This window comes from Bubalus kerabau, chromosome 17 (assembly GCF_029407905.1).
Source record: "Bubalus kerabau isolate K-KA32 ecotype Philippines breed swamp buffalo chromosome 17, PCC_UOA_SB_1v2, whole genome shotgun sequence".
NCBI classification, from domain to species: domain Eukaryota; kingdom Metazoa; phylum Chordata; class Mammalia; order Artiodactyla; family Bovidae; genus Bubalus; species Bubalus kerabau.
Genome location: NC_073640.1, coordinates 8,467,668 through 8,489,818, shown reverse-complemented (window position 1 = coordinate 8,489,818; position 22,151 = coordinate 8,467,668). Strand labels below are relative to the sequence as shown.

Genomic DNA, 22,151 nt, shown 5'->3' with positions numbered 1-22,151 from the left:
ACAATAAACTGTCACCCTACTCCTCAGAGAGGGCTGCAGATGAGTAAACGTGTTTTTCTCTATTTTCACAGTTTCTAAGCAGCAGGAACCTTCCCCCCCACTAATCTGTTAAAGGCTCTCAGAGCAGGAAACACTACAAGGAGAATTAAACGAGGACGCACGCACTTGACACTGTACACCAGACACACAAACTAACTTACATGACTGGACATGCAAACACACGCTGCTACTTTGAAAGTTCACAACTTTCAAAACTTTGCACAAACTGAAGGTGGTTTATATGTAGGGGACGTACTATACACTAAACTGTCTTAGAGCACCCACTACATATAGTACAAAACAGATGTTTCATAAGTATCTGTACAGTTTTTTAAACAGTCTAAGAATCTCCAGGTTAGCTGGTAAATGAGGCTGTAAGAACAACACCTGATTTTTGTAAAAAGAGATAAAAATCTGTACTTGCCCTTTTATTTGGAAAAAAAAAAAAAAAAAAAGGCACACAGCATGAGAACTGCAGAGCAATACACTGCAATCTCCTGGAGGGACTGTGAAACACACACTGCTGGGCTCCACCTCCAGAAACTCTGGTCTAGAAGGTCTCGGGCACAGGGAGCCCAGGAATCTCCATTTCTAAAAGGTTCTCAGGTGATGCTGACGTGGGGTCAGGGACCAAGCTCTGAACAGCACTGTGTAAAATCCTGCTCCACTGGAAACAGGGATTAATTGATGAAACACTATTCGGATCGCTATCAGATGTGCCCTATCCTTTCCTCCCTTAAGAACAGCACCCTCCCAGCTGCCCTTTTCATTTTTGTCTGCATGTTGCTCACAATTTGATGTAGATTTCAACATCCTGTAATTCATCAACTAATTCTCTCCTGGCTAAAACATTCCAGGTAATTAAAGTTCAGTAATAACTTATTCTTTCTGCTCCAGCACCTGCATTTCATTTGTTTATTTTCCCGGAGTCATAAATCTGAAGGGCTGTCAAAGTGCCATAATATTAGTGCAATAATCAAAGTTAATTAGTCCCTCTCAATAAACAACAACAAAGCCATTACAGAGATGCATTGAAGTTTCTCCCGGCTACCCACTTTACAGATCACAGTGTGGCTGGAACAATCAGAACCTGAGAACCGCCAGGTAGATGAGGGCAGTGTTCTTCAGTCATTTAAAAGGAGACTCTGTGCTTGGCTCACAGTGATCCGTTAACTCCAAGGAAGGCCCAGTGGGTCCGGGCTCTGCACCTGGTACCCACTGAAGGGCACTAGAGCAGACAGTTCTCCCCAGCTGCTGAGCCTTACCACATGAATCCCTAACTCCAATTTAAAAAAAAAAAAAAGTGGGGGGGACACAGGATGCAAAGAAATGAGAGGGGCCAGCCTCACGGCCAACTTTCAGTAACCCGGTGTCGTCAACAACTTTGGATTTATTACTTACGGAATTTGAGAGATGTGAGTACTCGGTAGGTTTTGATGAGAAGGCTGATGGGGAAAAAACAGGAAAGATTCTGCCTTCAATCTTCGGGAGAACTGTCTAATTACAAGATGCGTAGAAACAGGATGGGCTGCCTTTGCAGCGAGAAGCCTATCCATCCCTGGAAGCATTTAAGCCAAATCCAGGTGAGCTCTGTTCAGAGAAGCTGTGCAAGTGGTCTCCACGGTGGGAGGAGGTGGGACACGTGACTGAGACAGCTGACATCACCCTAAGAACATAAGGCGCCCTGCACTTGGAGGCCATCTCTGGGCGAGTGCCCACATCTTGTCCTTTGCACTCACTGCCCAGTTTCTAAGAGCCTGTTCCCCTGAGGCCAGGACCCCGTATTTGTTACCTACCTCTATGTAACACGTTTCCCAAGGTGCAGAGGTTTAAGGCAGTAAGCATTTGCTGTCTCACCGAGAATCTCTAGGCCAGGAATTGGGATGGTTCTGACTCAAGATCTCTGGTGCGGTTGCCATCGACCTGTCAGTCACAGTCGTCTGCAGGCCTGACGGGGGCGGAGGAGTCCAAGAGGGCTCTCGGGACGCCTGTCACACGGGGCTCAGTTCCTTATCCCAGGGCCTCTCCATGGGGATGCCCGAGCACCCCCCAGCACAGCAGCTGGCTTCCCCCACGCTGAGCGATCCAGGACGCCAGGCAGGAGGAAGCCACCAGCTTTTTACGATCCTTCCTGTGAGTCACGCTCCATCATTTCTGCCATACTGTATTCCTGAGCAGTGAATCACTATGTCCAGCCCACACTGGAGGGGAGGAGAATTAGGATCCATATCTGAAGGGAATGGGCATCCAAGAATGTGTAGGGACTTCCCTGGTGGCCCAGTAGTTAAGAATCCACCTGCCAATGCAAGGGACGCCAGTTCAATCCCTGGTCCAGGAAGATCTGACATGCCGCAGAGCAACTAAGCCCGTGAGCCACAGCTACTGAGCCCACACGCCCCAGAGCTGGTGTTCCACAGCAAGAGAAGCCACCACAATGAGAAGCCCGTGCTCGATGCAACTATAGACTGCTGCCTGCACGCAGCAACAGAGATCCCGCACAGCCGAAAATAAATATTAAAATGACACTAAAAAAAAAAAAAGGAGGAGGAGGAATGTGTGGACAGATTTTAAAACTGCCATGGCCACTTAGTTCTCAAGTCTTCAAGATCCAGGCACATCTGCGTCCCCAGCTGACTAAGCGGCAGGGGCTTAGTCCCAGGTGAGCTCCCCAGGAGCGGAACACTGGTCCTGCCAGCCACATGCCTCGGGCACTAACCCCGGCCTCTGCCAGCACCAGCCAGCGCCACACCAGGGCGTAGGCACCAGCGCCACGGCCAGTCACCTCCCCGCGCCCCTCCTGCCCCCCGGAGAAGCACGGAGCCCTCGCCTCGCCTCAGCTCATCTCAGTGTGACCTGACACTCTGACAGGAAGAAGCAGGGAGGCCTGGCTACTGCCGAGGGCTCTAATCAATATCTTTTTTTTTAAGTTATAAGAGGAAACACATCTTCCAACAAGATTTCTGAGAGTGTGCCTACTTTAGGGATCTGTGTTGAGCAAGCCAGCCTCTCCAGAAACTACCTTTTTTTTTTTTTCTGAGTCTTTATTACGTGCTGGCTTCTGTGCAAGAGTGTGCATAATGAACCATTACCAGGACCATTCCCCTTCCACAGGTAAATAAACCAAGGGCATAACCAAAGATCAAGGGCATAACCAAAGGCGCCCAGGGAGACGCGGCGAACTCACATCCGAATCAGGACTGGTTCCCATGTCTGGATGACTCCAGAGTCGGGGCTCCCTCTACTCCTCTGGGCTGCCTCCCTGGAAATTAAAACTCAGTCGATTTTAAATGCATGCTTACAATAAACCTTAACCTCTGGTAGCGTAAGCCACCCCACCCTGAGACGCTGCCGCATGTACAGCTGTATCTCTGTTTGGCTGTGCACGGAAGGTTTTACTGGCTCAGGGCTGTGTCTCCTCTGTTTCATCTAACAATGGCTATGTCTGAGACTCTCTGTAGACACCCCATAATAAACAGGAAACTCAGTCTCACACATACTTTTCTCCTCTTAAATGATGGAGAGCCTAAATGCCTAGTGGCCAGAAGGAAGACTTGTTGACCACTGGCTGAACATCATCTGAAGATGAAATCCATCTCTCCCCACTATGTTGAAATTGTTTAACAAGAACTCGGGGGGCCCGTATTGATGCAAGAATGCATCTGCACTGAGTTTCACGTGGTTGGGAGTGGTGGTTTGGTGCTCTCCGTCTATGCTTGACTTTGCACTCTTTAAAACTCAGCAGTAAATCATAGCCCTTGTTATGCAAAGGTTACAATGGATGTAAAGTTTGAAATATTCAGTTCAAGACTGAGTGAAAAAACCAACACATGCAAACGAAGACAAGGAGATGGTGATCAAAGACAATGAATAACAGGCAAGATTAATAAGTCAATGCAAAAATTTCAGAATGAGAAATGAAATGGAAAAACTTAAGAGGAGGAGAAGAACCCATCACAAGTTTTAGGCATTCTGGAGACAGAGGAAACTCAGAATATTTTAGCAACCGATTATGTCTATGAGACGGATGAATAATTTATTATCTGATAAAGAATCTTTCCTGAGCCTGTGACAGGGAAGGGCAAAGAGGCGGCTGAAGTTCAACAGTAACTACACTGTGTACCACTTGAAATGCAAGTCTGGGAAGAGCTTCCTTGGGGAGGGGAGGCTCAGCAACTGGGTTTCAAAACGTCACCAGTACGGCTCTCTGTGCTAGAGAACCGCAGGGACCCTTACATCATGGACAGAGAAATCAAGCCCATGAAATAGGCCCGTCCTCCACCACAACATGCACCAGTCATTCTGGACCGGGTAATGAGATGGGCTTTGGGGTCAGGAGACACGGCTTCACACCTTGGGTCGACCACGTAGCTCCCAGCTGTGTGAGCTTGAGCAAAGTCCTCCCCCTTCTTCCAGCCTCTAAAGCCTCATCTGCAAGATAGGTTCACACACAAATATTTCACTGCTGAGTGCCAATAAGCAGAGTGCCGAGTACAGACACAGCTATGACTACCCAATTCCACCTGCAGGTGATAAGGAGATGACATTTTGTAAACAAAAATGTCCCAAGGTAGAACCTTCCTGCCTGTGTGTGTGTGTGTGTGTGTGTCTGTTACAGTCAGACACGACTGAGTGACTAAGCACACACTGATTAAAGCGAGTGGTTTATATAGTTCTTGCTGGTGTACAGACTTGTTTACACCATACTTAAATTCATTGAAAATCCAATCCTATTCATAAAAACAATTTTTAAAGCAAAGAAATGAGGAACAAATCTAGCGGCTGATGTCGGATGAACTTTTCCCAACAGTCCATAACTATTAAAAAGATTAAGAGTTTTTATATTTCTGTTTAGTTAGAGATCATTCACAACAACAGGGAAGAGCCTTACACTCTGTGATGAGTTGAGCAATGATCAGTTTTTCCAAGCCAAGTTGCCTGACTAGACAGACACCAGGCTTGTAGATTACCCATCCCACACGCCTCCTCTCAACACACACACATCACATGAGAGAAGGCATCACACCCAAGACATCACACTTCTGTCTATAAGGGCACATTACCGGATTTAAGCTTCTTCTATCGCAGGAGAGTGGGGGAAATGCCCACAAACACTGAAGCACACACGATCATGAAGTCACTGAGTGGATCAGAGAGAGTCTAGAAGCAGCTAGATCTCTCCAGCAGCTCTTAGAAGTTCGAGCAGTGTTTTGGGTGGCATCCTGCCCCCCTCACTCCTTACGACCGCGTCATGAAAACAGGTTGTCAGCATCCATTAAAAGCACAGCAAACTAACACGCAGGCTGGCACCAAGCGCTCCATATCTGACAATGATAGTGAAATCACTATTTTCCGATGCTTATCAATGAGGCTGCAGTATGACATAACACTGTCAGCTTTCCACCCGGCTTCACTCCAACTAAAGAGACTGAGTATCAACTCTATTGAAAACTAGAATAATTACGACACTTCAGTCCCCCCAGCATCAAACTGCGTGGCAACACCCAGCCGAGCACCCGCGCTCTCCCCGACACGTGCACATTCCATTACCTCCGACTAATAAATCTTTTCTCTGAGCCCTCGTCTCCCTGCTTTCTCAATAACCGTTCTAATATAAACCACTGCGTGCTGTTCCTGATGACGGATCCCTTAACAATCTTCCCTAAATATATGCAAAGTGTGTTTCTCTGTAAATACAAAAGAAAAAGCAATCACATCAATAATTAAGATGGCTTTTCAAATGACAGTTGAGTGCTAATATGAGCTCCACTGGAAAATACTCATCAACAAACTAAATACACATCTATTAAAACGTAGGAGTCCAGACATAGGAAAACAGAAAAAATTCATTGCAACTCCCCTGGAGTCATGCTGATGAACACACTCCCTACAGCTCCTCTTTCGGCCACTTGGAGAGGTTAAGAAAAGTAAACATTCCCTTGTACTCTCATGTATGAATAAGAAATTATTTTATTATTATTCCTAGCAGCAGCAGCTAACTAACAATTAACTGAGTGCTTAAGCCCAGCAATCCCACTGCAGGGCATATATCCAGAGAAAACAGTAACTCGAAAAGCTCCATGCACCCCAGTGTTCAACGCAGCACTATTTACAACAGCCAAGACATGGAAGAAACCTAAATGTCCATCAACAGAGGACTGGATAAAGAAGATGTGGTACTTAAATGCAACGGAATACGGAGAGAGCAGCATGGAAACACTACCACATGTAAAACAGATAGCCAATCTGCTGTATGACTCAGGGAGCTCAAACCAGGGCTCTGTGACAACCTAGCGGGGTGGGACAGGACATACGCATACCCATGCTGATTCATGCTGATGTACAGCAGAAACCAACACAATGCTGTAAAGCAGTTATCCTTCAATTAAAAATAAATAAATCTAAAAACGGAAGAATGGTCCACTGCGGCTGAGTTGAGAGCCAACTTTGGATGGAAATGTGAGAGCCGGGACTCTACGAGAGCGTCGCTTGGAAGAGCACAGCGGCTAAGTGACATCATCAGCACATGACGGAGGCCACGCCACAGGTAAGAGCCACGAGGCAGCTCTGCACTGAGAACGAAAGACTTCCTCTAGTATTAAGTGGGGGGAAAAAATCAAAGTACGTAACAGCATGTAGGTGTGTTGGCTAGTATACACAACCTCTTCTGGAAGAACATACAGGAAATAGTTAATGATATATACCCCCAAGAGAAGAGCGCAAGGGACTTTCACTTTTCATCGTATACACTTTATGAAGATTCAAACCATATGCACATATGACCATTCGTTCTCTATACATCTCTAAAGATTACTCTATACCACCTAGTAGAGGTTAATACATTTTTCTAACTCTGGAGTTAGAAAGATGCTAAGGTAACTGGGGGAAAAAATGGGCCCTGTTTTTTAATTTAACTCAAAATAATGAATCCAGTGAGATCAAGACAAGGGTTCATTTGAAACATACTAAGTTTGAAATCCCGCTTGAAAAAGCAGAAATAAATCTCCCTTTTCTTGACTTTCATAACTTCTCAGCCCAGAAGGCCGGATGTTCTCTTAAACAGACCATGGTCTATTTCTTCGGATGGCAAGAAATCTTCCACGGTGTTCAGAGGATGAAGACAGTCTTGGCAAGGACTATCCAGCCCCCTCCACGCCCGGCTCCAGCCACCTGTCTCCCCCGCCCCAGAGCCACCACACAGACCACCCCCTCGGCACAGTTTGACCCTTCTCCCCAATTCCCCTTGATCCTGCCTTAGATCTCAGCTCAGCCACCTCTTTCTCCGGGACTCCAAATGCCCCCGCCTCTCTGGCATCATTCACCATTTTGGAATACCACTTTGCCTCATTTCAAGTTTACACTGATGTTTATCTTTCTTTGGCTTGATCTGTCTTCCACCCTCAGCTGAAAGCTCTAGAGAGACAGTGGCAACACCTGTTTCTCCTTAATGCCAGACACCCAGTACCCAGACAGTGGGGCACTTCACAGGCACGTGAATGAATGAGGTCTGTATGTCACTTCAAAGCCCAGTGATCATGTTAAAAAAGGAAAAAAAAAATCACTCAACAGTTGTGTCACTCTGGCTCAAACCCTCTCATGTCACCATGACTCTGAGACCCTCTGCGACCTCCTCACCCTCCACTGGGCTCCAGGCACACAAGCGTCCCCACTGAGCCTATAATTCCCCAGGCACATTTCCACCCCCTTTGTGTGTGCATGCAAAGTATTTCCCCTGACATTTGCACGGCTTACTTCGCTATGTCATCAAGGCCTGGATCAAATGCCACAGCTTTAGAGGGGTCTCTGCTGACCACCCAAGCTGAAATAGTCCACGCTGTCCACTCCTGACCCCTCACTCTGCTTCACTGGCCTCCACTGCATTTATAACAACGTGACATCACGTTAACTATCCCTTTATGGTCTGTTTCTCCTACCTAGAAGCTGATGAGGGCAGGTATTTTGTTTTATTTGATGCTATATCCTTAACCCCAAGAGCACTGACTGCCCTCAATACATGTTTGTGCACACAGGCGTATCAACATCCACATCTGCACAGAGAAAAGCTAAGAGGAAAAACTGAGATGGGGCTCAAGTCTGCTCCTTTGTCATTCTAAAACCACATATAACCTCTTAGTCACACTCAAGGGCGTCAACCACATTCTGTTTTTCTTAATAAACGAGCTAAATGAGTAAACATTCTCGAACCTCTGACTAATAAAGCAGATGACATTGACAGAGAACTATAAACAAATTATGAACGGCTTGCCTGTCCTTCCATTCATAAATAAACAAAGAGAGTATGACTTTAACAACAAATAAAACATTATTCCAAGAGCAATAAACTTTATGAACTGTACTAAAACCTTCAAGTGTTTATCCCAGCATGTGTATTTGACAATTAAAAAGAAAAACGTAAGTACTCGCTTACCCATTCTCCTAGAATGCGGGACACGGCTTCATTGGCTCGCGTCATGTTCCTGCAGGCCAGGATCACGTGTGCGCCATGGAGGGCGAAAGATTTGGCAGTTTCAAACCCTGTGGTTTAAAGGAAAGTCCACATTAGAAAACACAAATGCAAAAGCACCAAGGCATGACGCTGAATGGCCTTTGCTGAGCACCTTATGCATTACTCTAGTGGTTCTCAACCAGACAGGATTTGCCGCCTAGAAGAAATCTGCAAATATCTTGAGACACTTTGAGTAGTCAGCAAATGTCTACTGACTTTACTGCGGGGCAGGAAGCGGGGTGTACTACTGGTACCTAGCCTGTGAAGGCCAGGCATGCTACAGAATATCCAGTATGGCCCAGGACAGCCCCACAGCAAAGAAGCATCTGGCTCAAATGTCTACAGAGCTGAGGTTGAGAAAACCTGTCCCAGGAACAGAGCGATTTCAAAGGTGAAGGCCAAGCCTTACCACAGCTTGCGGCACAGCCAGCCTTTGAACCACTGCTTGACAACGACCAGATCCTGTGCTCAATACAAAGAGTAAGGATATACAAAGACTGAGACATGGCCACTGTCCTCAAAGAGTCCACAGTCTAACCAGAGAAAACAAACCTGGAAAGTAAAACAAACATCTGCTAATAAGTTCCTGACAGCGCGCTCTGGACTATTTTAAATGTTTCCAGCACTTCTGCTTCCAGCAATGGCAACTCAGTTTGCGAGACCCACACTCTCGCTGAGAACAATTAGAAAGCTGGACAAAACAACACACACACCCACACAGACACACGCACACACACCCTCTTTGAGGGCATCAGAGGAACAGTATGATCGAGAATCTGGGGGGCTAACATCTGGAGAAGCTGAAAGGCCAAGAGAGGTGAGCCGGCATTTGGTGCTTCTATACCCAGTGAAGATACTCTGCAAAAATAAACGGAAACAAGATTTTTAAACAAGCAAAAGCTGAGAGAATATATCCTCAGCATGTCTACAACAGAGGAAATACTACAGGATGCTCTTCAGATAGGAGGGAAAGGACCCTAGACAGAAATCAGGATTGCAGAAAGTGACAGAGTAATATAAAGCATAAATAGATGAAAAACTCTAAAGGACAATGGTAATAGTTTGTAAATTTAACACACCCAGTGAGCATTACTATATCGACAATAATGACACATACCCAGGAGGCGAGTACTTGAGATTCAAGTATTCTAAGACCCCTGCACTGCCCAGAAAGTGCTAATTCATATAAGAACCTCAGTAAGTCAAAGATACAGCATGTTATCTCTACAATTACCACTGAAATAACAGTAAAATAATACAAACTTGACCAGTTAAGGGAAGGGCAAGTAGAATAATTAAAAAAAAAAAAAAAAAAAAAAACAAGAAAGAAGAGAAAAACGGAATATAAAATAGTTACATAGAAAGCCATAATAAAGTAATATATTTAACCCCAAATATATCTGCAATCCCAGTAAAGTGAACTAAAAACTGCAATCATAACACAAAGACCGTCAGACTGAATAAAACATATATATATATATATATGCAAACAATACACTCATTACAAAAGTGCATGTTTTGTTTTATATCCTTAAATGTAAGGATAAAATATTAAAAGAATGGGAAAAGACATACAATGTAAACATGAACCAAAAGAATTATAAGAGGAAAACCTGAATATTTCATAATTTTAAGTTCTAATCCATGAGGAATATGTGACAATTCTTAATTTATATACATGCACACATATGTCAAAAGTTGACAGAATTAAGAGGAGAAATACACAAATTCATAATCAGAGTGAAAGAGTTTAACATATCAGTAACATAAAAATAAGTCAATAAACAGGAACTAACAGAAGATTTCTGACTTTAACTGATAAACCAGAAAATATTAAATCATTGATAAACAGTGAAAATATTAAACACTGAACTCAACAGCAAAACGTACACTCAAGTACTTAAAGGATATTTACCAAAACTGAACATGTGCAGGGCAACAGTCTCAAATTTCAAGCAAACATTAAAACTGTAAAAGATGCCCTTTGACAATAGTAGAATAAAACCAGAAATCAATAAAAGATCCTAGAAAATTCCCATCTGGAAACTAAGCAACACATTTTTAAACAAAAAATTATGACTCAAAAAAAATTTACAATGAAAATCAGAAAATTATTTAAACTAAATGATTATAAAACTCCTACATATCAAAACTTACAGAACATAGCTAAAGCCATGGAAAAAGGACAATCTATAACCATAAAGCTCTATACAGTCAGCAAAAACAAGACCAGGAGCTGACTGTGGCTCAGACCATGAACTCCTTATTGCCAAATTCAGACTTAAATTGAAGACACTAGGGAAAACCACTAGACCATTCAGGTATGACCTAAATCAAATCCCTTATGATTATACAGTTGAAGTGAGAAATAGATTTAAGGGCCTAGATCTGATAGATAAGAGTGCCTGATGAACTAAGGAATGAGGTTCATGACATTGTACTGGAGACAGGGATCAAGACCATCCCCATGGAAAAGAAATGCAAAAAAGCAAAATGGCTGTCTGGGGAGGCCTTACAAATAGCTGTGAAAAGAAGAGAAGCGAAAAGCAAAGGAGAAAAGCAAAGATATAAACATCTGAATGCAGAGTTCCAAAGAATAGCAAGAAGAGATAAGAAAGCCTTCTTCAGCGATCAATGCAAAGAAATAGAGGAAAACAACAGAATGGGAAAGACTAGGGATCTCTTCAAGAAAATCAGAGATACCAAAGGAACATTTCATGCAAAGATGGGCTCGATAAAGGACAGAAATGGTATGGACCTAACAGAAGCAGAAGATATTAAGAAGAGGTGGCAAGAATACACAGAAGAACTGTACAAAAAAGATCTTCACGACCAAGATTATCACAATGGTGTGATCACTGACCTAGAGCCAGACATCCTGGAATGTGAAGTCAAGTGGGCCTTAGAAAGCATCACTATGAACAAAGCTAGTGGAGGTGATGGAATTCCAGTTGAGCTATTCCAAATCCTGAAAGATGATGCTGTGAAAGTGCTGCACTCAATATGCCAGCAAATTTGGAAAACTCAGCAGTGGCCACAGGACTGGAAAAGGTCAGTTTTCATTCCAATCCCAAAAAAAGGCAATGCCAAAGAATGCTCAAACTACCGCACAATTGCACTCATCTCACACGCTAGTAAAGTAATGCTCAAAATTCTCCAAGCCAGGCTTCAGCAATATGTGAACCGTGAACTTCCTGATGTTCAAGCTGGTTTTAGAAAAGGCAGAGGAACCAGAGATCAAATTGCCAACATCTGCTGGATCATGGAAAAAGCAAGAGAGTTCCAGAAAAACATCTATTTCTGCTTTATTGACTATGCCAAAGCCTTTGACTGTGTGGATCACAATAAACTGCGGAAAATTCTGAAAGAGATGGGAATATCAGACCACCTGATCTGCCTCTTGAGAAATTTGTATGCAGGTTAGGAAGCAACAGTTACAACTGGACATGGAACAACAGACTGGTTCCAAATAGGAAAAGGAGTTCGTCAAGGCTGTATATTGTCACCCTGTTTATTTAACTTATATGCAGAGTACATCATGAGAAACGTTGGACTGGAAGAAACACAAGCTGGAATCAAGATTGCCAGGAGAAATATCAATCACCTCAGATATGCATATGACACCACCCTTATGGCAGAAAGTGAAGAGGAACTCAAAAGCCTCTTGATGAAAGTGAAAGTGGAGAGTGAAAAAGTTGGCTTAAAGCTCAACATTCAGAAAACAAAGATCATGGCATCCGGTCCCATCCCTTCATGGGAAATAGATGGGGAAACAGTGGAAACAGTGTCAAGACTTTATTTTTCTGGGCTCCAAAATCACAACAGATGGTGACTGCAGCCATGAAATTAAAAGACACTTCTCCTTGGAAGGAAAGTTATGACCAACCTAGATAGCATATTCAAAAGCAGAGACATTACTTTGCCAACAAAGGTCCGTCTAGTCAAGGTTATGGTTTTTCCTGTGGTCATGTATGGATTTGAGAGTTGGACTGTGAAAAAAGTTGAGCGCCGAAGAATTGATGCTTTTGAACTGTGGTGCTGGAGAAGACTCTTGAGAGTCCCTTGGACTGCAAGGAGATCCAACCATTCCATTCTCAAGGAGATCAGCCCTGGGATTTCTTTGGAAGGAATGATGCTAAAGCTGAAACTCCAGTACTTTGGCCACCTCATGCGAAGAGCTGACTCATTGGAAAAGACTCTGAAGATGGGAGGGACTGGGGGCAGGAAGAGAAGGGGACGACAGAGGATGAGATGGCTGGATGGCATCACTGACTCAATGGACTTGAGTCTCAGTGAACTCCGGGAGTTGGTGATAGACAGGGAGGCCTGGCGTGCTGCGATTCATGGGGTGACAAAGAGTTGGACATGACTGAGAGACTGATCTGATCTGATCTGATAACCATAAATACATATTGAAAGAAAATATGAGTTCTATTAAGTAAGCATCTATTAAGTTAGAGGAAATTTTAAAGCAGCTGATTACCTAAAGAAAGTAGAAGGAAGGTAATAAAAATAAAACAACCATAAAATACAGAGGAACAAAGGATCCAAAAGTGATTGCCTTGGGGAAAAAACGAATAAAACTGACAAAGGGCCAGAGAGACAGACAGACAGACAGAGGAAGCACACACACTAGTGTGGACACCTGAGTGAACACGTGAGCACACAGACGGCAGACATCAAGGGTGAACAAAAGGACCTCAGTCGGATTCTGCAAACCCTAAAATGGTCTCAAGATATAATTCACAACCTTACACCAATGGATCTAAGATATAGGGGAAAAAGACAAATTCCCAGAAAGACACCACTTAAAAACTGCTGCAAGGAGAAAGAGAACAACTGAAAAAAAATCTGGATTTTTTTAAAGAAAATTCTTTTGAAAACTCTGGATCCATTTGCCTTGAACAATAAAGTCTACCAAACATTTACGAAAATAAAAATGCCAATCTTACATAAGCTCTTCCACGTAATAGTGAAAAACTCAACTATTTTTTGAGGCTTGAACTCATTGGTTCTTAGGGAAATGCAAATTAAAGATACAATGAGATGATAACGCATATCTACTACTACAATGGCTAAAATTTTTAGAAATTAAAAAATAAATAATGACCACACCAAGTGTTGGCAAGGATGTGGAGCACCTAGAACTCTTATATGCGACTGACATGAAAAGAGAAAGGCAGGGAGGGGAGGAATCTAATTTCAGAGCTTGACTATCACCCCACTAAAGTATAAAATACCACACCTTGTAAACTGTATGGAAAATCACACAGAATATACCACGACAAAGAAATCGATTCTACTGGAGAAGGCAGCAATGTAATTCGGCCAAAGCCACATCTGATGATCACAGATTAGTGTTTCCAAGATAATGTTCGTATGTATGAACAATCAGAGTACCGTTATCTTACTGAGATTGCCACGTGAAAGAGGCAAGCACGGGTAGTTCATTCAAACCACTTCCGCGGATCTAGTCTTCATGGAGGCCAGACTATTTATATAAGCTCGCTCTCAATGGAAGCCAGCACAGCACAGTGGAAAACGCAGACTCAGGAGTCGACACGTCTGTGTTGACCCAGCTCTAGCTATTTATAAGCTATCAGACATCAGGCTGTGCCTTTAACCCGTCAGAAACTCAGTCATCTTTTCTTAATAAAACAGGGAGTGAACAGTAAACGCATACTAGGAGTCTAATGTTAACCATAGTCAGTGGGAAAACAAATGTTAACGGCAGATCCTTTCCAAAATCCACTTCAGCAGGAAGTCTGGAGCTTTCTCTCTGATTTGTATGAACTAGCAAATATAGCTGGAGAAGGCAATGGCACCCCACTCCAGTGCTCTTGCCTGGAAAATCCCATGGACAGAGGAGCCTGGTGGGCTGCAGTCCATGGGGTCTCGAAGAGTCGGACACGACTGAGCAACTTCACTTTCACTTTTCACTTTCGTGCATTGGAGAAGGACATGGCACCCCACTCCAGTGTCTTGCCTGGAGACTCCCAGGGACGGGGAGCCTGGCGGGCCGCCGTCTGTGGGGTCACACAGAGTCGGACGCGACTGAGGCGACTGAGCAGCAGCAGCAGATATAGCACAGCCATCATGACTGAGAACACTCTCTCTGAGCTCTGGTCCCAACAGCAACCCCTGAGTTAACTAGTTTCAACACCAACTAGAACTTAGGGAAATTAGCTAGGGACTTCCCAGGTGGTCCACTGGCTAAGACTCCATGCTCCCAAGGCAGGGGGCCTGGCCTCAATCCTGGTCAAGGAACTAGATCCCATGTGCTGCTAAGACCCAGCACAGTCAAGTAAGTAAGTAAATATTTTAAAAAAAGAAAGAAAGAAATTAGCCACAAGATCTACCACTCCATTTGTCTAAGAACTGGCTTAAGAATACACTTGACCTCAATTTATGCCAAGCTCTATAGCCCAAGATATAGTCATTTACCATTATATCAGTCCTGGGCGTTCACTGAAGGACTGATGTTGAAGTTGAATCTCCTGATGCGAAGAGCTGACTCATTGAAAAGACCCTGATGCTGGGAAAGATTGAGGGCAGGAGGAGAAGGGGACGACAGAGGATGAGATGGTTGGATAGGATCACTGACTCAATGGACATGAGTTTGGGTAGACTCCAGGAGTTGGTGATGGACAGGGAGGCCTGGCGTGCTGCGGTTCATGGGGTCGCAAAGAGTCGGACACGACTGAGCGACTGAACTGAACTGAAGGACAACTTCCTATACCTGAATCTGAGGTCAAAATACACACAAAAAATTTCAAATCTGAGATATCATACATCTCAATCTGCTTGCCTCCTCTATGGTGCATGTACTAAAAGGTGCTCGAACCCGTATCTTTGAGGCAAGAAGCAATAACCTGAAATTCACTTATTTGGATCCATGACACCAATTTCACCCCGTCACCAGTGAGCAAAAGGCACCCCGATCACGAGGGAAAGCAAGAGGAGTAAAACACCAGGTGTGTAGCCCAGCCGTTTCAGAGCTGCACAGGCCCACGCATGGGACAGCCTACCTGACTGACATGCCACACCCCTTGGGTTAATGACACGCTGACGGCCACAGGGAGGCCGGGTCAAGCGGCCAAGACAGACTTCACTGGCAATCGCAGGACCTTTCACACCCAGATCTTCTTGGAAAGGATGGACTCTGTGTCTCTATGAAGTCTCCAGGTCAGAGCAATCCAAAGACGTATTTCACATCACTTTTTCACCCAAGAGTATAAGAAAGGTTGGCTTCCCTGGTGGCTCAGCAGGAAAGAATCTGCCTGCCAATTCAGGAGACACAAGTTCAATCCCTGGGTCAGGAAAATCCCCTGGAGAAAGATATGGCAACCCACTCCAGTATCTTTACTTGGGATATCCCGTGGACAGAGGAGACTGGTGGGTTATAGCTCAGGGGGTCACAAACAGTCAGATATGACTTAGCGATTAAACAACATTAAAAAAAAATTACATGGGGAGTGGGGGAAGATAGTGGAGGCAATGCCTCATCACTCATTAGCAAAATTAATTAATTGATGTATTTATTTATTTGGCTATGCCGTGGCTTAGATGTAGCATGGGAACTCTGGTTAATACTGCAAGCTCCCAATGAATGGGGCCTGGGTTCAATCCCTGGTCAGGGAACTAGATCCCAAGAGTTCACGTGCCATAGCAAACTTTTTTTTTTTTTTTTTAATGGATTGAGGAAGCATCAACACAACGCAGGGCCAAGCAGGTCCTCAGTTCAGTTCAGTTCAGTCACTCAGTCGTGGCTGACTCTTTGCGACCCCATGAATCGCAGCATGCCAGGCCTCCCTGTTCATCACCAACTCCTGGAGTTCACTCAGACTCACGTCCATCGAGTAGGTGATGCCATCCAGCCATCTCATCCTCTGTCGTCCCCTTCTCCTCCTGCCCCCAATCCCTCCCAGCATCAGAGTCTTTTCCATTGAGTCAACTTTTTGCATGAGGTGGCCAAAGTACTGGAATTTCAGCTTTAGCATCATTAGGGCTTTATCTATCTAGTTTACCAGGATAACTGCAAATTCCTTAGAATCAGTGCCTTTTCCATCTCTGTGTCTCATAGGACTAAGGCCCAGTAGGGTTCAATAAATACCTGCCAAAGAGACGAATGTCCTTACAGGCTGGCTAACAGGCTACAATCCTGGACTGTTTGAAAACAACCCAAGTTGTGAAAACACAAATGGCCCTCGAACTTCCTTTTAGACCACAAATAAATACTGAAATCCTGCAAAAATACCAATCATGGCAGTTTTGAATGACACTATCTAGAAATCAGGGTGGGGGGGGGGGAGGTACAGGGTTGGTGGGGGAAGAAGCATGCCCTTATTCTATCAAAATTTATTTTCCCAAACATGCCATCTCAACGTGACAAAATAAACAATGGCAGATGACTTTTTATTACAAAAAACAGCACATCTGATGCTGAGGCAGCAACAGGCTGTGGATACCAGTCTGCACCGTCTCTCCTTCAGATGACTCCTGACCGTAGTTATGGTTGGACTATCTGTCCCTGTGTCGTGTGAAATTATACTCTTCCATCTATCCTCCTTTATCTAAGTCACGCGTTACACATCGCAAGTCTACTTTTAAAAGTGGCAACAGACAATTACATCTTCTTAGCCTGTGCAACTGCCTTGGGAACAAAAACAAAGCAGAGATATTTCAAAAGATGATGGTTTAACAGGAAGGACAATAACACTTTTATAGCAAACCATATCTCTTGTGTGTGGAGTTTTATAAAATAAAAAAAAAAAAAGTTTAATAATGCTACCTACTGCTCAAGTCCAGGAAAAGCCCATGAGAATAGCATCCCTCACTCCGGTAATACCAAAGCTGATGACCAGTTTAATTAGCTAAACGCAGTAGTGCTAAGCCAATTCTGCACAGTGCCAAAGTTTGTGCAAAATAATGAAGGCAATGGTTTACTAAATTTAATAACCTGATTCATCTTATAAAAAATTAACTTTATGACAATGTTTAAATTGAACCAGCTTAACTGCATGGAGGTGGTGAGAGTGTGTCCAGAGGAATATTTAAAGCTAATAATATCAAGAAACTAACAGAAGACATTTTAAAACAACGGGCAGCACTGGTTTTCTAGCACTTGTTATGTCTGATCCAACTGGGAAAATCAAGTCGCCGTGGGGGTTTCATATCCCCCTGACCTAGGTTTCAAGCTTTGCATATGAATATTAAAGGGAAAACATACTTCAAAGATATGAAATGCCTGCTTATCTTACACAAGGTTTCCTTGTCTAGAATCGAGGTCAGAAACTGGTGACCGTGGAGTAAATCAAGCCCATGGACTTGCTTCCTCTGGCCCACATTTTGCCTCCCTTCATTCCTGTTTCTCTGTCCTGCCCTCTCTTCCATCCTTCTATGCTCCCTTCCTTCCTAATATGAATCACTTGCCAGCATTAAAAAATCAGGGAGATTTTTTATCAATATATCCAATGGCAGATGTCCAGGTTCTCTCTAAAAGCTTACAATCAAACCACACTGGGCCCCCGATTCCACTGGTGATGAGCAGGCCCAGGAGCCACGGTGGACTAGACATGGGGTTCAGGCTCCCCTGTTGGCCATGGTCACCCCGGAAGGCTGGCATCACCCGCCAGACCACAGTAGACATCGGATGCTCAGATGCACATCGTCAAGGGAAGAGCCCTGCTGGAGACAGGGGCTCAAGCCTGACCACGAAACTGCCTCAGTCAGAATCTTCATGCGTGATCCGCTGAATCTCAAAGGCAGCTTCACCCTGAGCTGGTTGAGATGCTGTTTAAGGTCCGTCAAACCCCACTCCGTCAAGCGCGAGAAGGATGCTGGCGATGCCTTCAGACCAGCAGCAGCGCTCGGCTCTGCACAGGCAGTATGCGATGGCACCAACGGAGGGGTTTGGGTCTGTGGTGCTGGTCCCTTTACCCAGCTGCCCTGCCATCCCCTAGAGTCCCTGAGTGGTCACAGGAACGCTGGACCCAAAACTACACTGGGACCAAGGGGCATAAAAAGGAACCAATCAAGCCAAAAAAAAAAAAAAAAAAAAGACTGAGTGCATGGCAAAACGAGATCAAAGACTGGTGAGGATTTAGGAGTAGAGCAGCGCCATGAATTACTACCGATGCTGCTGCTACGAGTGTCTAATCCATCGACCACACCTCTGGGGGCTCCCTGATGGTCCCGTGCCCAAGACGCTGTGCTCCCAATGAGGGGCCTGAGTTCAATTTCTGGTCAGGGAGCTAGACCCCACATGCCTCAACTAAAGATCTGGTATGGCCAAATAAATGAATGAATAAATTAAAAAAAAAAAAAGACACCTCTGGTTGTCATGCAAAAGATGGGCTACTTGAGGATACTGAAGCCTTGTAACCAGTCAGAAGGGATGAGCTACCTTCTTATGCTCGACAGCCAAGGGGAAAATTAGAAAATCATCGGGAAGCAAAAAATGTACAAAGCCTGAATCTAAGTCTGAGGCAGGATCCAGGGTTGGCAAACGGTTTACCCAGACAGGGAACATGGCGAGCAGGGGGGTTGGGGCTGGGGGGGACCGAGCAGGGGCCACAACCAGGGAGGCTCGCCAGCAGGTTGGAGTGACAGAGACGGAGCCACAGATCCCCCAGGAGAGCCTCAGGCTGGGAAGCCAGGCCCACAGACACGACAGAGCTCCCGCTCAAGTCGGGCCACAGAAAAGGCCCTTCTCTTCCTCCGGTGCTATGAAGCTTCCTTCCGGTTTGAGTTTTTTAATTTTCTCCACATTGTGGATTTACTTGGGCAGTGTCCCCATTTACTGTAAATTATGGTTTTAATTATCATTTTTATTAAGATGCCCAAAGGAGCTTGGGGCTTACAACACCAGTAATTTCTAATGGGTAGTTATTATTAATTTATAATTGTGAAGCACTGGAGACAAATGTTACTTGTAACGGTACACAATTAAAAGGCCACAGAGATGGTGATTCCTCTCCTCCACACTGTCCCCCACCCTCCTATCCTAGAACATACCAGGACAGTGATGTGGAAGAACCAATCAACAAGTTACAGAATCTTCCAGCACAAGCCAGCTCCCCCCTGGAGAGCGACCGTCATGTACAGAGCAAACCAACGAGCCTCATGTCTTTCATCCCGACTTGGATTTTGGGACAATTCAAATCTGGGGACAATGCTCATGTTGAGAAACCATTAGCTTTGCCTGGAGAATCCCAGGGACGGAGGAGCCGGGTGGGCTGCTGTCTATGGGGTCGCACAGAGTTGGACACGACTGAAGTGACTTAGCAGCAGTAGTAGCTTGAAGGATGTGGGTTTTGCCTACATTCTCCTAAATGCACAAGGACTGTACTTTCCTCACCGATCTGATGACTGTAAATGAAGCTATGGCCGTATGACACTGACCACGATGCTGAAATCTAGCGCTCCCAGGCCATTTCCCATCAAGTTCGATACGCAGTCACTACAGCTCTGAGATCAACACCACAAATGCAGTGAACAGATAACCCTGCGAATTTAGAACTCATGCTCGCTAAACACTAACCACACTCTCCAACTCTTAAGACATTATAAAACTACAGCGATCTCTCCGGGACCAGTTAAGTCACAACGAGCCCTGCTTTTATATGTGTGCATTCTACACTGCTACATACAAGGATCACAGGTGACTCTTCCACACCCCTCACAGGCGGTCCTAAATATAAATATTCACCAAAGAACAATGCCAATGCAAGCAGTGAGGACAGAGAAGCAGGAAACGGCTGGTTCGCTGGTTCGCTTGGAGCACCTTTCTGAAGCATCAACAGGCTGTGTTTACACACGGCAGTGTTTTATAAAACTGTATTATCAATTCCAGCTGACTGCCCGGGACCCCTCAAGAGGCAAGACTGACCCCAGGCTGCCGACCAGGGCTGCCACTGAGCCAGATGAATAAGTTCTCACCTGACCTGCCAGAACAGTCCAGATCCCAGTGTGTTACGAATCACAGTGAGAAAAGCACCCCGAGATTACGATTAACATGGTCCTTCAGCAGCCCAACAAAGACGCATTCTGTGAGCACGGCTAAATCAAACAGCATCCCTGTCAGTGAGGATGCAGGGCAAACAAGCAGCCTCACAGATCCAAAGGGGAGGGGCTTGGAAAGGAATATAGAATGGCTCAACATCTTTGGGGGTGACTGGACTATATCCAACTGTTCGTGGACAAGCCTTTTTGCCCAATTATTTCATAACCAGAAATGCAGCCAATAAATGTCCTTGCCCACATGAGCTAGAATGTGAGAGGAATATTTAACCAGCCTTGTTTGTAAAAGCCAACAACTTGGAATCCACCTAAATATCCATCAATTAGGCAAAATAAATTACATAGCACGCACAGAAAAGAACAGGGTGAAAGGAAGTGGAGAAACCAGGAAACGTGCCCATGTTCTGTCAGTAAGAAAAAAAAAATCAAGGTACAGATTAGCAGGTATGCACTGGCTGAAGCCCACTGGCTGAAGCCAAAATAGGGAACGTTCGTGCTCAGATGTGTGATAATGTTGATTATTTCAGCAAAAGAGCTAGTACTGGTCAGAGGAGAGGAAGACTTATTTTCCATATGATTAACATCTATGCTACTTCTGTTTTTAACACATGTGTGTAGAGCCTGTTAGGATAAGAAACTCAAAAAACTGAATGATAACTCGTGGATCATTTCTAAGTCTTCATAAACTTTAATACAGAGAAATCAACACAAGGGAGAAAGGAAAACCTATTCTTACTTCAAATGATACATTTCTGGGCATCCTGATATTCAGAGAAGATTGCAGAGAGAAGGTGTGGAAAGGGCGGCCCTGGGAGTGGGGTGGGGGGGGGCGCTGTGATTTCATGCTGGGTGCTGTGCTGGGTGCTTTTGGAAACTCAGCATCTCACTGAAGGTGCACTTCACAGAAGCCCTAAGAAGCATCACTGTCCTCATTACATACTCATGAAAACCCACAATCCCAGAGGTTAAGGGACTCACGAGATTGGAGGGCAAAAACCGAGAAGCATGACCAAGGGACGTAGCCTGAGCTCAAGGCAGATGAGCCTTCAGACCACCACGCTTGCCACATGGGCTCAGGTCACAAACTAAGAGCTCCTTGAGGGCAGGAAAAACCAACTGTCTGCTAATGGCACCTGTTAAATATGACTCAGAGGAACGTCTCTGGCAGTCCAGGGGCTAAGGTTCTGCACTACCGAAGCACGGGGCGCGGGTTCAATCCGTGGTCGGGGAACTAGACTCAGCGTGCTGCAAGTAAAGATCCTGCCTGCCACAGTGAAGACGGAAGACGCTGCAACTAAGACGTGGTGAGGACAAATAAAACCAAGTACTAAAAAGTAAACACATCTTAGAGACTTTGATATATATTCTTCGCAGCCATTATGAGGTATGTTTGCATTTTTAGCACTCGCACAATGTAAGCTAAATGAGCAGCTGTCCTTCTGAAAGCAAAAGAGATGGTTGAAATGCCATGGGCCCCCATGTCAAGCAGCCTCCTGACGCTCATTTCTTTCCCGGGTCATCGTGTTGAGGCAGAGTTTAGGCCTTGTCAGCTACTTTGTTACATAAAAGTACTTACTTTATGGAATCT

The 22,151-nt window shown here is 44.7% G+C and overlaps 1 protein-coding gene across 14 annotated transcripts in view; it reads right to left on the bottom strand.

Annotated features, from left to right (window-relative positions):
• WWOX (WW domain containing oxidoreductase) overlaps positions 1–22,151 on the bottom strand; it is a 550,729-nt gene that overhangs the window by 487,228 nt on the left and 41,350 nt on the right. For all 14 annotated transcript variants that reach the window (XR_008704541.1, XM_055554122.1, XM_055554123.1 and 11 more), the window contains exon 5: positions 8,465–8,571. Coding sequence is in view for 13 of the 14 variants with exons in the window: in XM_055554122.1 (XP_055410097.1) it covers positions 8,465–8,571 (107 nt within the window). In the remaining variant the exon portion in view is untranslated. The remainder of the gene's footprint in view (positions 1–8,464; positions 8,572–22,151) is intronic.